General features: G+C 25.1%; 1 protein-coding gene across 1 annotated transcript; it reads right to left on the bottom strand.

Annotated features, from left to right (window-relative positions):
• Positions 1-13,169: 13,169 nt before the first annotated feature.
• Positions 13,170-15,060, bottom strand: LOC100214575 (transcription factor SOX-14). The gene has a single exon (XM_065788032.1). The coding sequence runs from the start codon at positions 14,532-14,534 to the stop codon at positions 13,506-13,508; it is 1,029 nt and encodes a 342-aa protein (XP_065644104.1). The 5' UTR covers positions 14,535-15,060; the 3' UTR covers positions 13,170-13,505.
• Between the last annotated feature and the right edge of the window lie 830 nt (positions 15,061-15,890).

The raw sequence follows: 15,890 nt of genomic DNA, 5'->3' as shown, positions 1-15,890 counted from the left end.
AATCAAAATAATTTCAAAATTTCGTAAATATTTTTAATTTTTAATAGTAATTGTTAAACCTTAATAGATTTTAACATTAAATGAACTGTTAAAATTTTTAATATTTAATGATAGCATAAAAGTCAATATAATTTTATATTAGGAAACAAAACTTATAAAGAAGCAATAAAGGAAGACGGAAAAAAAAAAATGTTTTTTTTTTTATTAATGCTTCGGCCATTAATTTTGTATTTCTTTCTTTTATATTTTGTAAATTTTGTTTTAAGATAAAATAAATTATTATTTAAGATTTTATGTTTAAACCATTATAAGCTTTGTTTTAATACAACAAATAAACTTGGTTTTAATATAACTAGCTATACAAATAAATTGCTTTTAACTAAAAAAAAATTTTGTATAATATTCATAAATACTAAAATATTTATGAAAATGTTTAGCTTTTTAAAAAAATGTATTGTTTAAAATAAATAATTTTTGAATATAAATATATAGCTATTTAAAATTTTATAGCAAACAGAAGAAAATCAGGTAAAACTGAATAAAGTTGTAATTTGGTTTCCTAAGAGTTTTTTTGTTAATCGATTAATTTAAGAAAATTTTATTGATGATTATATCAGGAAACTTTATTTTCTTTAACTAGAAAAATTAATTAGTGCAAAGTAAATCCAAAACATTTTATAAAATTTTATGAAAAATCTACAACTTTTTAAAACATTTTTGTTTATGTTCAAGTTCCGCATTTTAATTTTTAAATTTTAAATAAAAGAACTAAAATTTCAGTAATTTAAACAAAAAATACACATTAGAAAAACTTGGTCTCTAATTAGTGGTGGGTAAAAACGTGTTTTTTAATTTGACGTTCGATTTCTTTGATTGAACACGAGTTTTTTTTTTGTTTTTTTTTGTAAAAGCACGTGTTTTTTTATTTATCAAAGTTTACGTCACACCTTGAATAAACAACGCTAAGGCCAAGTTGAATGACAAGTAATGAATAAATGTAACTTGCAAAAGTTTTAACTACTTTATTCCATACGAATTCATACATTCAGAAAATTGCTTAAAATATTTTATAAAAACTTGATGTAACCAATCTTTAGTTAAGGGATAATATTTGCTGTTAAGAAAGCAATATTCTATATAGCTGATGCTTAAGCGAATAACAAAGTTGTTGAATTTTTTTTTTTTGAAATTCACTGTTTAAATTTTTTTAAACGTTTAACACAAAGGATGACCATACGAACCATTTTGAACAGACATGCTTTTTCTTTGAGCGTATTTGAACTTTAAATATAAAACAATTCTTGACTTGTTTAAACTTTGTTTAAACGTTGTTTAACGATAGTTATAATTTCCTTGCTTAAATGTTTAAATTTGCATTGAATCTTCAAATAAAATGCAAAGACAAATCAATTTCTAACATTTATAAGCTTGTATCAAATTATTTATTGATCTGTAAAGAAGTGTTGACGAGAAAGAATGATAGAGAAAATATTATCACTCAACGTTATTGCTTTAAAAGATAATAGGCAAACCAAGAGCATTCACCAATCAGTTAGTTTACTCGCATTATTTACCAATAATTTTCTCTTCTTTGAGCCAATTGCTTTTATTTGATTGGGCAAAAAGTTCCTTTTCTTTCTTGAGCCACTTGCTTGTATTTTGTTTGATGGAGAACTTCTTCTTCTTCGAGTTACTTGGATTGGAAAACACATCCAGAGATTTTCTATTTTTTATATAAGTGAGTAATCTAAGTGAGAGTTATGTCATGTAGTAGGCAAATGTTTTTGTAAAGTAATCGACAAGTTTGTAAGTTTTTAGGATATAAATAAGAATTATACCTCAATCACTTTGTTGTCAATGGAAATCCACGATCTGCCATGTTAAAAAGCCTGTTTACTAGTGCTTGTTACTGTTGCTTTGTAAACACTGTTTTTTCTTCCACAGAGCTTGATTGTCAACATCCATTTATCTTATCTTTCAGCGTTAATCTCGGTACTCGGTACTAAGATAATTATTACCAAATGGCATAATAACTCACTTTTTAAAAATCGATGCTTGCATTTTATAATGGTGTATTTTAAACATGCTAATCGATATAGTGGCTATAAACAATCAGAGATGGTGAGCATTTAATGAGAAAAAATGCAAATATAAGAAATGTATTCAATTGAAACAAATGACATTTTCAAATACAAAATTTTAGGAGAATTTTAGAAAAGTTGTAAAGTGCTTTAGTTTTAAATTGTTTCTATGATAATAAATATTAAATATAGTTTAGGAAGCAAAAATATTGTACATTATGTATTTTTTTAAACTGTGGGGCTATTCTATCATTCTGTGGCGAAATCACCCCACAATATTTTACCTGTACAAAAACCTATAAAATAGAAGAAGTTTTATGGACGTATTTGCCAGCAGGGCCTATACTGAATTAACTAACTTTAATAACTTTAATAAATAACTTAAAAGTCCTAATCTTAAATCAATATTTATAAAACCTGCAGAAAAAATTTTTTTGTATAATTAATGTTATATTAAATGTAACCAGACATAACATTTTTATGTCAGGTTAAATGATATTTGCGTGAATTTAAAGCTTCAAAATAGAAAAAAAAGTATCATTAGAAGATCCACGATAGATATGGCAACAGCATTCCATACAAGGACGGATTTAAGATTTATAGAGATAAAGAATAGAATAGGGAGTAAGAAAGTGACAAGCACAATAAAGAGATGCAACCTTAGCACATGCTAATTTTGAAATCAATTTGATTTATGATTTCCAAGAAAGATTGGAAGTAAGAGTTAGCCAGTAAAATCCCCATACTGTAGCAGAAGTGAGATCCTTTTTAAGCTTAAATGCCCCCTCCAAGCAATCAGCGGGGTTTGGCTTCTTATCAAGACAAGAATAAATGGTAGTATCATCTTATATAAAACACACAAATATGATATTTACGCATATTTAACTCACCAATAGTTTCATTCAAAAAATTTTTTTTTTTTTTCATATATGGGACGAGGAAACTGTTTAATAACTGACTTGCTTTGTGTTATAAAGTAATTAGATATTTATTGTTCTTTGAAGGATTTTTGGGTTTACATTAAAATCTCGTCTAAAGTATTTAATGATCCAATTATTATTTTCATCCATAATTACAACTTGGCCTAAAAAATAAAAAAATCTTTTTTCCTTTAAACTTTACAACTATATAAGAGCTCTCTGCTAATGGATATTCACAGGTTGCAACCATTCCAGATCATTTATTATTTTAGAGCAATTAAAATCTAATTCATAGATACCTTCATTTAAGTAGTTTATAAATTTTCTTTGGATTTGTACTTGCTTTTGATGGAAAACAGAACTATAAAGGTCATAAACATCAAGAGATATATCACTTTTTTTGAGTTAATAAATCTTTTATTTTCAATGCTTTAATTTTCGCATTTGTGCATTCTCTCAGATTTTTTTATCAAAACCTTCTTTTAGCTCTATATACAGCTTGAAGACACATCATAATCAATCACATTTTTAAAAATATTAAAATTAAATGCAGAAGTTCTTCTTTTTTCTTTATTTAAGGAGTCATTAAGTAGTATATTTTTAATTTGATTAGCTTTTTGATTGGGATTTAGAAACAAAAAAGTCTGTTTTATTATCTTCCAATGAAACACTTCTACCAGGTGAAACTTTAACTTTTTTCCACGCAATACAGAGCCTGAGCCATTTAACAGAAGCTTCTCAAATGTCTGTCCTCAAAATCTTGTTGATATTTTTTTTCTGTTTAGTGGGTAGAGACCAAAAGAGTACACGGGAAAAAACGGCAGAATCATATTTAAAAGGTTTTAAGAAAGTATATATTAATCATTTATAAAGGTTTTCATAGAAAGCATAGAAGTAAATTAGAAAAAATTATTTCTTGATTAATTTTTCTGAAGTTTACATTTTTAATAAAGTATTTGTAACTTTTATTAAAATTTTTTTTTTCCTAACTTTATACAAAGACTTTTATATATGATTAACATATACTTTCTCAAAACTTTTTAAATATGACTGCCGTTTTTTCCTGTGTACTCTTCAAATGTTTCATACGCATTTACAGCAAACTCGTGCATGTAATTTTAATTAGTTAAGAGATTAAATAGCAATCTTGAAAAAATAGTTTTTTTGGTAGGGACGTATGAAACTTTCCCTTATCAATTTTCCATTCAGTAATTACTTTTGTTCATGTTGATATCACGGGTTTCTAAACTGCAAGGTCAAGAGATTGTAGCAAACACTGTTTGAAGGTAAAAAGACCATCCTAATTTTGTTAGCTTTAAAAATTTCCATAACGTTAATAAACAAATGACATGCTAAAGTATTGCATACGAAAGGCTTTTTGTGTGTTGTTGTCAACATGTTTAAAGTAAGGTACTATTAATGTTTGCATCAACTCTTTAAAACAGTAACCATTAAACCAACCAATTTTTTCCGGTTATAACGTACATAAATTAGACCTCCAAGTATCCAAGTAACCATTAGACGTTCAGATTTATAAACCGTATATATAAAAAGAAATACAGCATCAGCTGGACATGCAAACATAATAGACACTGATGACTTCGATATCTTCATAACCTTTTAAGCGTGTTTAGTTAATTTATATTCCTTACCGGAATATCATTTGTTTCGATTTTTGATTATCAGAAACATTAGTTTCATCATAGTTTATTATATTTTGATGCAGAACATTTTTTATAGTTTCTTCTAAATTATCAAAGATTATATTCACTGAATCACATGAAATTGGAGCATACATTTTACAAATATTTGACATGCTTGATAATATAAGAGACATGCTTAATAATATAAGAGAATTTTAAATTATTCTAAAAATGATCTTACAAAATCATCACCAGGCAAGTTTTCTCTAAAATATGGGCAGTCTCTTTCAGATTTGTTAAAAAAACTATGTAAAAATAGCTTGAAGTCTACTTTATCAAATGCATAGCCAAAATCACTTAATGTTGAAATTTATCGAGGATTTAACTTCTCCTCTGGTAACAATCAACTCTTTCGATCAACCGCAGTGGTTTTGCATTAACCACTAACATGACACCTTAGTGTTCTGTGTGCTATGTTTAGTAGCCACACATTTACAGGTTCTTCGTGATATATTGGTATATGGACCAAAAAAACTTCAATTTTTTGTTGTTGTTGTTGTTGTTGTTGTTATTGTAGTTATTAAGGTGCTCCCAGATGTCCCAGATGTCCCTACGGTCTTATTAAAGAACTCTAACCACTACACCTCGGGTGCGTTATTACGTAACTACCAACTTATAATTTTTTATTTTTAAAGTTAACTTAAGTATTTTTGGCATGAAAATTAACTTAGTACTATATATTTTATTTAACTTTTAAAATGAATATGATAACGGATGCGCCATTTTTTTAACTTTTAATTTTCAGTTTAAATTTATTACATGTCGTATAACATAAACTTGGCATCTGGAAGAAGATCATACTGATCTTGTCGCCCAAAGCATTTAAAAATTGAAATATAAATATAAAATAATACAAGTAGTTTAAATCTAAAATAGTTGAAATAATAAATTGTTAAAAATTATGTCTCAAAAATATTTTAATAAATTATCTATTGAAAAAATAATATTCTTTAACTTATTTTTAAAAACTGGAAAAAAATCGACAAATCAAAATTGGGCTGAACAACTTTATTCCAAAGATGCGGTGCTTGATAAGTTATACAAAATTGATTAAAATTTGTTTGACAAAAGTCAAAAAAAGTTTAATCTCTAAAAAGAAACAAAAAAGCTTTCTTTCTTTTTAGAGATTTGAAAGCTCTTTCACACTCTTCAATTGATAAATTTAGTAATAAATCATAGTGGAAAAGTGAATTATTGGTAGATTTTAAAAAATAATGAAAGGAAATATCAGAAAAGGAATCCTATTTGCAGATTTACTTTCAATACCAGTAAAATATTTATTGAATTTATTCGCTATTTAATTCGGTTCACATTTACATACGTTGTTTATTTTAATCATTAATGGTATATTTGAGCAAGTTATCTGTTTTCCTCTAATTTCTTTTAATATTTTTCATAAATGATTTGAGTCATTTTTATATTTAGTAATTAGATTAGAGTAATAATTATTTTTTAAATTTTTACGAATTTTATCAAATAGAAGTTTGTAGCTTTTGTATATTTATAGATTTGAATTGGATTTTGTTTTTAAGTATTTAGACATTTTTTTGAAGATTTTCTAAGCTCCTTAGTAATCTTTTATATACAGCTTTCTTATTAAATAGTTTATATTTATATTAGGTGATGAAATTGAGTTAATTGTTAAGAAAATGGGGAAATGATCTAATATATCTGATTTTATAATATAATTACCACATTGGGAATAACCAACGTTATCTCAGCGAGAAAAAAATGAAACAATGTTTTTACTGAATACAGGGTCAATTTAAATCTTTATAGTTAATTTTCTCCAAACAGACTTATTGTGACACTTCTTGAATTAGACCTTTTAATTGCCACTGCTAATATCAATGCTATTTTTTTGCTGCTGCAATAACTACAACACTTTATATTAATTTAGATCTTGTTTGTGCACTCTATGCTAGACGTCACTAGACTCACTTAACTAGTTAGTAACTATTTGAATGTACTTGAACCAATCGTGTAAATTTAAAATGAATTTTGTAAATTTGATTAATGTGGTTGGATAAAAAACAACAACAACAACAAATTTTATGTTGTTTTTGTTTTTTTTTCTTTGACGCAATAAATCCTTTTTGTTTTTTTATTTTTTATTTTTTTTTAAATTTAAGTTAAGGTTTTTTTTAAGTTTAAGTTAAGGTTTTATTTTTAAGTTTATTAAAAGATTTTTTTCTTTTTTCAAATTTTTCTCACAAATATTATTCTAGTAGATCGAAGAAAAAACTCTTTTTTTTTTTTGAGTTTATAAGTTCATAATAAAAAGCTCATTCAAAAAATCGTACTTTAACTTATTAACATTTATGAGTTGTATTTGAAAGTACTTTTTTAATTTGATGCCATTATGTTTAAAAAGTGTAACGAAATTGAATTAAATATAGGTATGAGTATTGTACTAAAAGGACATTTTTTTATTAAAAATAAAAAAAAGAATAGGTCCTCGTTAACTGACATTTGCCGACTACATAAACTTGCCGACTACAGGTTTGAATTAAATAAATAATTTTTGAAAAAGTTTTGTTAGAAAGGTTACACACACCTACGTCCCCCTCAGCTAGGGATGCTCTTCCTGAAATATATTCAATAATGTATCCTAACAATGCAATTTTTTTTTATAGCTACTTCAACGCATAGATTATGCACAAAACCATTGTTTGAAACCATTTCAAGTTTATTCAAAAGCACTGAACTTAAAAGCTTTCGTCAAATTTATATATATATATATATATATATATATATATATATATATATATATATATATATATATATATATATATATATATATATATATATATATATATATAATTGGGAAAGAAAATACTCCAAAATTATATATATATATATAATTTTGGAGTATTTTCTTAAAGAAAACATTCTCAAATAACATAAGTATAAGTATACAAAGAGTATTGAAGATTGACACATATGTCATATCATGACGAATTTGTTATTTTTATATTTCAACTTTTTTTAAATAGATTAGTCGGAACTTTCTATAAATGAACATAAATCAGGTGTTTAGTATGCTTGAAACAAATAGGAGTGAAGGCCTGGAAGAAATTAAATATGATGCTATTAAGGTTTTCTTTGATGCTATTAAAATACATCTTCCATAATCTTTAATCTTTCTTTAAAAACGGCGTCTTTCCTGACCAATTAAAGCTGGCAAAAATATACATAAAACTGGCGACGATTCAATAAAGTTAAATTAAAGAAGAACCTTTGTAATATCACGCTTTTTGTAGATACTTTGACCTATTAAGATAACAAATCGGATAATTAACTTGAAAAATTTTTTTCCTTTTTCACACACTACTTTAGTTGTTGGAAAATCATTCATCTCATCCATAAAACTATTGATTTAGCAAATAAAGTTTTAAATGGCTTTGCTTAGCATGAAAAACTAGATTTTTTCAAAACCATTCAAGTCAATCATAAGAACCATCATTACAAATTGTGAACATGTAGTTTAGATAGGTAAGTCAATTTATGAGTAGTAAACTCCAAATGGGAAGAATCTTGTCTATGAAATTATAAACAAGAAGTACCAAAAAGCCAAGCAGTTCATTTCAGAATATCAACTGAAGTGTTTTCTACGGATCAATAGTTGGGGCTTAAATAATTTCTGTGCAAACATTATTTTCTTAACCTAAGAAAGTTTATTTACTTAGTTGTTCGGCTATCGACGTTAATGTTTTTATTCTATAATCTAAAAACAATTTCTTCTTTAATTAATACATTAAATATAGTGCTTGTAAATCTTACCGTTTGGTTAAAAAAAAATTTTTTTTAATATTACTAAAATTAAATAAATTTTATTCACAAAAAATTCAGGATTATGAAGATAATAATTTGGGCATTAAGAAACTGGGTGTAATTTAAAAGTAAACATGTATATTATCAAATAAAAAAATGACTCCTTTTTTACAGTATGAAAAAAAATTATTTTAAGTTAATGATTCCATAAAAAGAAATTTATAAAATATATTAAATTGGAAATAATTGAGGTCCTAGTATAGGTCCTTGTGGATCTCTACAAGTTGTCTTTGCAAAATCAGGTGAAGAAGCTCCTTCAACGTAGTCATATTGTTTGCGATGGCTTAAATAGCTTTTAATTAGCATTAAAACGTTACTGGAAATGCCATAATATTCAGGTTTTTAAAAATATATTTTATGATCAATTATTTTAAAAGTTTAGTCCAGCTGCTTCTTTAGAAAAGTTTAGAATAAAAAAAAACTAATGCGATATTACTCAATGATAAAAAAAGGTAATTCTAGTAAACAGATGATTTATATCTAGATATAAGAATTTGAATTTCAGAGACATTTCTAGTAATGATAACAACTGAACAGATACTAATTAATTAATACTTTGTCGCACAAAATTTTTAATTAATATTATGAGATCTTTAATTATTTTATTATCTTTTGATCGTTAGAGGTTAAAGAAATAATTGTATTTTGACAGGGCGCGTTAACACGCATTATAAAGATCGTATTTGTCTTTTCATTTTTAAGTAAGTTTTTTTTTAAATGCTCTAGAAAGCATACATTATAAATGTTTAGTTTATTGTTACATTTAAAATTTACTTAAAATCATTTTTCATAATATTTAAAATATATCAGATCCCGTGAACAAGAACCATGTTAAAAATAGGTTTTTCATGTTTAAACTATAAAGCCATTATAATACCGTAATATCTTACATAGTAAGTTGGGTAAATTATAGCTTACCCAATTTCTTTGCCTCTAAATAAATATCTTGGGTAATCATATACCCTTTAAATTAAGAGAAACTGTTTTACAAGTATGGATAAATACCATGAAAGTTCCAGGATTTATATGACATTCTGAGGATCGATCCCTTCTTCATTTTTCTTTTTTATCGTTTAGTTTCTTTATTTTTTATTTTATTTATTTGTTTAATATGAGCTTGATTATATGATTTTTTCAGGTCCTTTTCCACTGCACTGCCCGCAACTTCTGACCATCTTAAATCGGGATAAAATATTGATGAAATTTTTGTACAGATACTAATCCCGTAATGACTTAAACAACATTAAATAACATTTATTTTTAGAACAGAGATGTTAATTAACGGTATTTAAAAGCTTTTAGTATTGTTGTTACAAATAGTGTAAAAATATTCATTAGTTTTTAGGCCAGTAGAATCGCCACGGCTCGGTAAATACGCCAGTCTATTGTTACACAACTGGAACAAGGAATAATAACGAACGTACTTAACGATATGTTTACTTTTTTTAAATAAGAAACAAACTAAACAAGCGGTATTTTTTTTGGTTTCACTATTTATTTTTGATTTAAGCCCCTCAGCAATCCAATAATTTATAAAAGTTACTATATTTTATAGCAACTGCAGTTGAAATACGCATTTAGAAGTTGTCTCATGTTAAATCTTGATCTACTTTAAAATATTGTAAATGAACTTAGTTTTGCGACATCGGTTAGGAAAGAGGCGTGAACTTTCAATTAAATGCTGATCCACGGTGCTCTGTGATAAGACCGTAAGGACTTCTTGGGGCACCTAAATAAAATTATATATATATGTATATATATATATATATATATATATATATATATATATATATATATATATATATATATATTCAATTTTATTTATAAAATTAAATTTATATATATATTCAATTTTATTTATAAAATTAAATTTATATATATATATATTTAATTTTATTTATAAAATTAAATATATATATATATTTATATATATATATAATTAAGTTTATATATATATATATATATATATATATATATACATATATATATATTTATATATATATATATATATATATATATATATGTATTCAACTTTATTTAGCCGCCCCAAGAAGTCCTTACGTGGATGAGCATTTAATTGAAAGTTCACGCCTTCTTCCTATCCGATGTCGCAAAACTTGCCCAGAGGTTGGGTTTGAACCACGGATCCTTTGTTTCTAAGGCAATATATATATATATATATATATATATATATATATATATATATATATATATATATATATATATATATATATATATATATACACATATACATATTATATATAAATATATTTTGAACATTGCATTAGCAATAAATGGGTAAATATTATTAAAAAAATAAATAAAAAAAAACCAGTATAATTGTTTATGACATTTTAATATAATTATAATGTAATGAATTTATGTAAAAATTTTTGAATATGTTTTTATATTTATGGCAATGTAAAATGGTTCTTGATGATAAGACCATTTTTTATATATATAATCATATATATATATGGTATAAATTATATATATATATATATATATATATATATATATATATATATATATATATATATATATATATATATATATGATATAAATTATAAATATATATATATATATATATATATATATATATATATATATATATATATATATATATATATATATATACGATATAAAATCTATGCATATATATATATACATATATATATATATATATATTTATATATATATATATGTATATATATATATATATATATATATATATATATATATATATATATGTATATATATGTATATATATATATATATATACGATATAAAATCTATGCATATATATATATACATATATTTATTTATATATATATATATATTTATATATATATATAATATATATATATATATATGTATATATATATATATATATATATATATATATATATATATATATATATATATATATATGTATATATATATATATATGATATAAAATATATTCATATATATATATGATATAAAACATAAAGCATTTTAATTTAATCCAACAATAATTAAATTAAATATATTATCTTTAACAACTTTTTCTAAACTCGATGAACGCGGTGTAAATTGCATTCAGATAAACACTTAGCGCGTATTGAGTATTTTCTTATTGTTTGCGTTAAATAAAATAAACAGACCTATTTTAAACTTTTTATTATAATTGGAAAAGATTCTGTTAAATGCAGTTTTCTCAGAAATCTTTTGATTAAAAGTATATTATCAATCATATTGTCTCATTTGTCTTTACAATAAAATTAGTATACAAAAAAGTATTTGCTCAAAAGTAAAAGTAGATTTTAAGATATGTAGCTTAGGTAAAGTTAAGCTTGTAGCAAAGTTTTTTAGTTATGGTTATACGAAAATGTTTAGCGTAAATGTTTACTTATTTTGAAATAAATGTTTTATTATAAATTCCTCATAAAAAAGCAGATGCTTTTGATTTTTAATAAATTTTATATAAATGTATTTATTTTGCAATTGAATGATTTTGCTTTTGAATTTAAAAACTCGTTTACGTTTCTATTTGCCATATGGTTCAATTTCGATTAATAACGTGATCTATTTTATATAAAGTTTTTTAGAGAAGAAACGGGTAACAAAAATTAATAAAAAAAGATTTTTTTACGAATCAAGTATGACTTAGGAGTTTTTTTTTGAATTCGGAAAATGTTAAGGAAATAGCTATTTTTAAATATAAACAGTTGATTATTTGTTATATCAGTTAGTAACATTATTTTTCAGCCATTAATTGATATAAAAGCAATTAATCACATTTAATTGCTATTTACCATAGTTGAACGTAACCAAACGGATAGTTTAATCAAAAATTTTAATTGATTTTCTTAGAGAAAGTATTTAAGAAAAGCTTAGATTAACTTGTTATTACATTACTATGTTGATTATATGAGCATAATTTATGCGCAGTTACATAATTATGTAAATGTGATTATGTAAATTATTAAATTATGTAAATTATTAAATTACATAAATATGTATAATTTTTTTTTATTTATTTGTACTTAATAAATGAGTTAGTTCTTTTTAAATTTCTCAAAAAAATAAATAATAAATAAAAAAGAGTAGACTTAAGTAACAATTAAAAACCAAATTCGTTTCTAGATATAAAAACCTTCCTATCGAGATAGAAAAGTTACTTATGGTGACTTGAGAAAATTCATGACGATCATGGCGCGCCAATACACGCCAAAACTTTTTTACATATTAAAAATATATAATTAAGAAGAAAATATTATTAGATTAAAAACACGATTTTTTTTTGTTTGTTTTTCCTTTATTTGTCTTAGTACCATCAAATGCAAGAAAGTACTTCTATTCTAAAATAAAATGAAAAATAGGACAGAAATCGACTACGAAAAGTATAATATAATTTTTGACTTTTTTCGTTTGATTTTGTTCTGAATTTGATTCTGTTTAAATGTTAACAAAACCCAAAACTATTAAATTCAGAGGCTTTATTTGAAACAAAAGAATTAAACATTATCTTTCACAGTGGCCAGTCTATTGTCTTTAATAATTGTACTTTTCGAACCGCGTAATAAGCATATAATACCTATTATTAAAAAAGTAGTCCCTGCTATGTTTTGCAAGAAAAGCATTACTAATAGGAAACATAGCACATTTTCTTTCAGAATAATAAATTAAGTTATTAAATTTTCAATTTTCAAGACATTTCTTGACAAGTAACTTAGTTTTAAACTAAGAATAAAAAAATTTCAAAATTCTATTGTCAATCGTCCATGCGAATAAATAAGCAGTTGAAAATTCTGTTTGCGCGTGAACACTCTGTATATAACTGTTAATCGCCAAATGTTTCTTTCCAATTACACTGGAATCCTTGCATTACAGGAAACCTGCAAGGAAGCCTTTAATTTCGGAAATATATTATTTCGAATCAGATTTTGACAAATCTTGTTACTTAGTGTAAATGTGGGTGCAGTTTAATGCCTTTGCTCATAAAGCGATGAGTATGAATAGGCAGCAGGACTTTCTGTATTAATATGAGGAATGTTTTGAATAGAAGTATATGTTGGCACAACTACGGAGCTACCACTGACTCCTGGTCCTCCAATGAACGAACTAGCATACCGATTTTCAAACTGCCGGTTTTCAGACGAAGGGTATCTGTCTGAAAGATTAATTATATCCGCTCCGCTACCACTCGAAGATCTTTCTGCCCTTGTTTCGGCAGTCGATGAATGCAAACCGGAATAGTATTCGTTTTTGCTTGAAACTGCCCCGTAGTAATCGTTTCCAGCAGCAATAGGGCTTGCATTTTTGTTTAACGAATAGTAATCGGCAGCTGAAGGAGTGGTAGTTGGAGCTGCTGAACCAGTTCTTAAGACTCCAGTTGAAGACATTGACTGACGGGCAAAATCACTATACATACTTGAATAAGCCGGATGGTTGCTGTTGCCCATTACTGGGTACATTGTGCCATACATTGAGTCTTGAAAAAAAGGACTGGGATAAGGGAATTTCATGGCAGGAGGAATTGTGTTAATGTCCGCAGCATACGGAAATGACGGCCTCTCTTTTTTTATGGCTTGACGTGGCTTACGTCTATTTGCTTTGAATTTGTAATTTGGATACTCTATGCTATGTTGTTCTTTTAAGCGTTTTGCTTCTTGAATATAAGGCGATTTTTCGTAGTCACTCATACGTTTCCATTCAGCTCCAAGTATTTTTGAAATCTCCGAGTTGTGCATGCGAGGGTGAACTTGTGCAAGTTTTCTACGTTTTTCACATCCAAATATCATAAACGGATTCATTGGTCGTTTTATTTTTGTCGATTCGTCATTTTTTATTTTATTGTCTGGTTCACTTTTAATGTCATTCGATTCTAATGTAACTTGAGTTCTATTTTCATAATGGCCATTTTGTTGTAAAGCGCTAGTTTGGTTGATTGCTGAAGCGCTTTGTGAAGTAACGTGGTCATTCGCTAACTGTTTGTGTTGCATTGAACTCATAGCTTTTTAAGCCTTTATAAACGCTTTTGTGTTTTTTAAATATATAAATGGCAAACTTCCAAATAACTTCTAGCCTTCTTTTTATAAACGATAGGTTTTCTAACCAATATATTTATTCATTCAAAGAAAAACAAAATAAACAAATAACTTTTTATGATAACCTTAATTTTATCTCAATTATTCTGACTTTGAACGTTATATCTGCTATCGTTTGTTATAATACCAGCTGCCGTAATGAAAGCTTTTAAGCGCGTTATTTATTCCATTGAAAACGCGATAATAAAAGACTCCACTGTTAGCTAGGAATTTTTACAACGAATCTTTGTAATTAATTATTAGCGTACAATAATAAAAACTAAAAAGTCAATTATTCAACGGATTTGGTATTATGCTCTATTATTTGAAATCCACGAGGTGAAACCCTACAATGGGAATAAAGTACAAAGTTGTAAAAATCAACTTTAGGATCGCTGTAGCGTAATCGATCATTAAACAAAGAACCTTCAACGGGAGGCCCATATAAAAATATCCAGTTGTAATTTATAAAATTTATCGGGATATTTTATTATTATAAATTACGAGTATTTTTATTGCGAAAATCGCGATGAAATATTTTTTAATTGTTTTAAATAAAAGCAAAAATTAAATTTTTTGTTGATCATTTTATATGTATTTTAATAGATATATAAAATATAATTAAAAAAAAATAAAGCTCACAAAAAATACTTTTAGCAACTAAATAAAATGTTAACTTTTAATTATTAGTTGAACCGTAGAAAAATAGCGTCCGGGTAAAAAATAGCGTCCGGGTAACCTAATCACGCAATATATTGTTTGCAGCAAGAAAAAAATCTTTTTTTTTTTTTATAAAATAAACGAAAAACGATTTAAAAATAAATTTTATTGGCCGCTTAAATTTTAATTGCTTTTTTCTTCTTCGTTACTCTTCAAGAATTTGCTATTCAATAGTTTTTTTTTAGATGAAGCAAATTTGTAAATACAATTTATATGTATATACATATATATATATATATATATATATATATATATATATATATATATATATATATATATATATATATATATATATATATATATATATATATATATATATATATATATATATTAATTTACTGTATCTTTAACGATTTTGAACTTTAAACGTAATAATATATTAAAAAGCTAATTCCGTCTTCAACTCTGTCTTGTTAACACCCATTTTAAATCTATTACAAAAGCGTTTAATGTTGATATCAGCAAAATTATGTTAATATAGAAATCAGTAAATAATTTTTATTTCAAGTTATAAAAATTTTAACAATGGAAAAATAACCAATAGACTGCTTTTGTTTTTAG

The sequence above is a fragment of the Hydra vulgaris genome, chromosome 01, assembly GCF_038396675.1.
Source record: "Hydra vulgaris chromosome 01, alternate assembly HydraT2T_AEP".
Lineage (NCBI taxonomy): Eukaryota > Metazoa > Cnidaria > Hydrozoa > Anthoathecata > Hydridae > Hydra > Hydra vulgaris.
The sequence above is the reverse complement of the archived record's forward strand: the minus strand, read 5'-3'. Positions and strand labels throughout refer to the sequence as shown.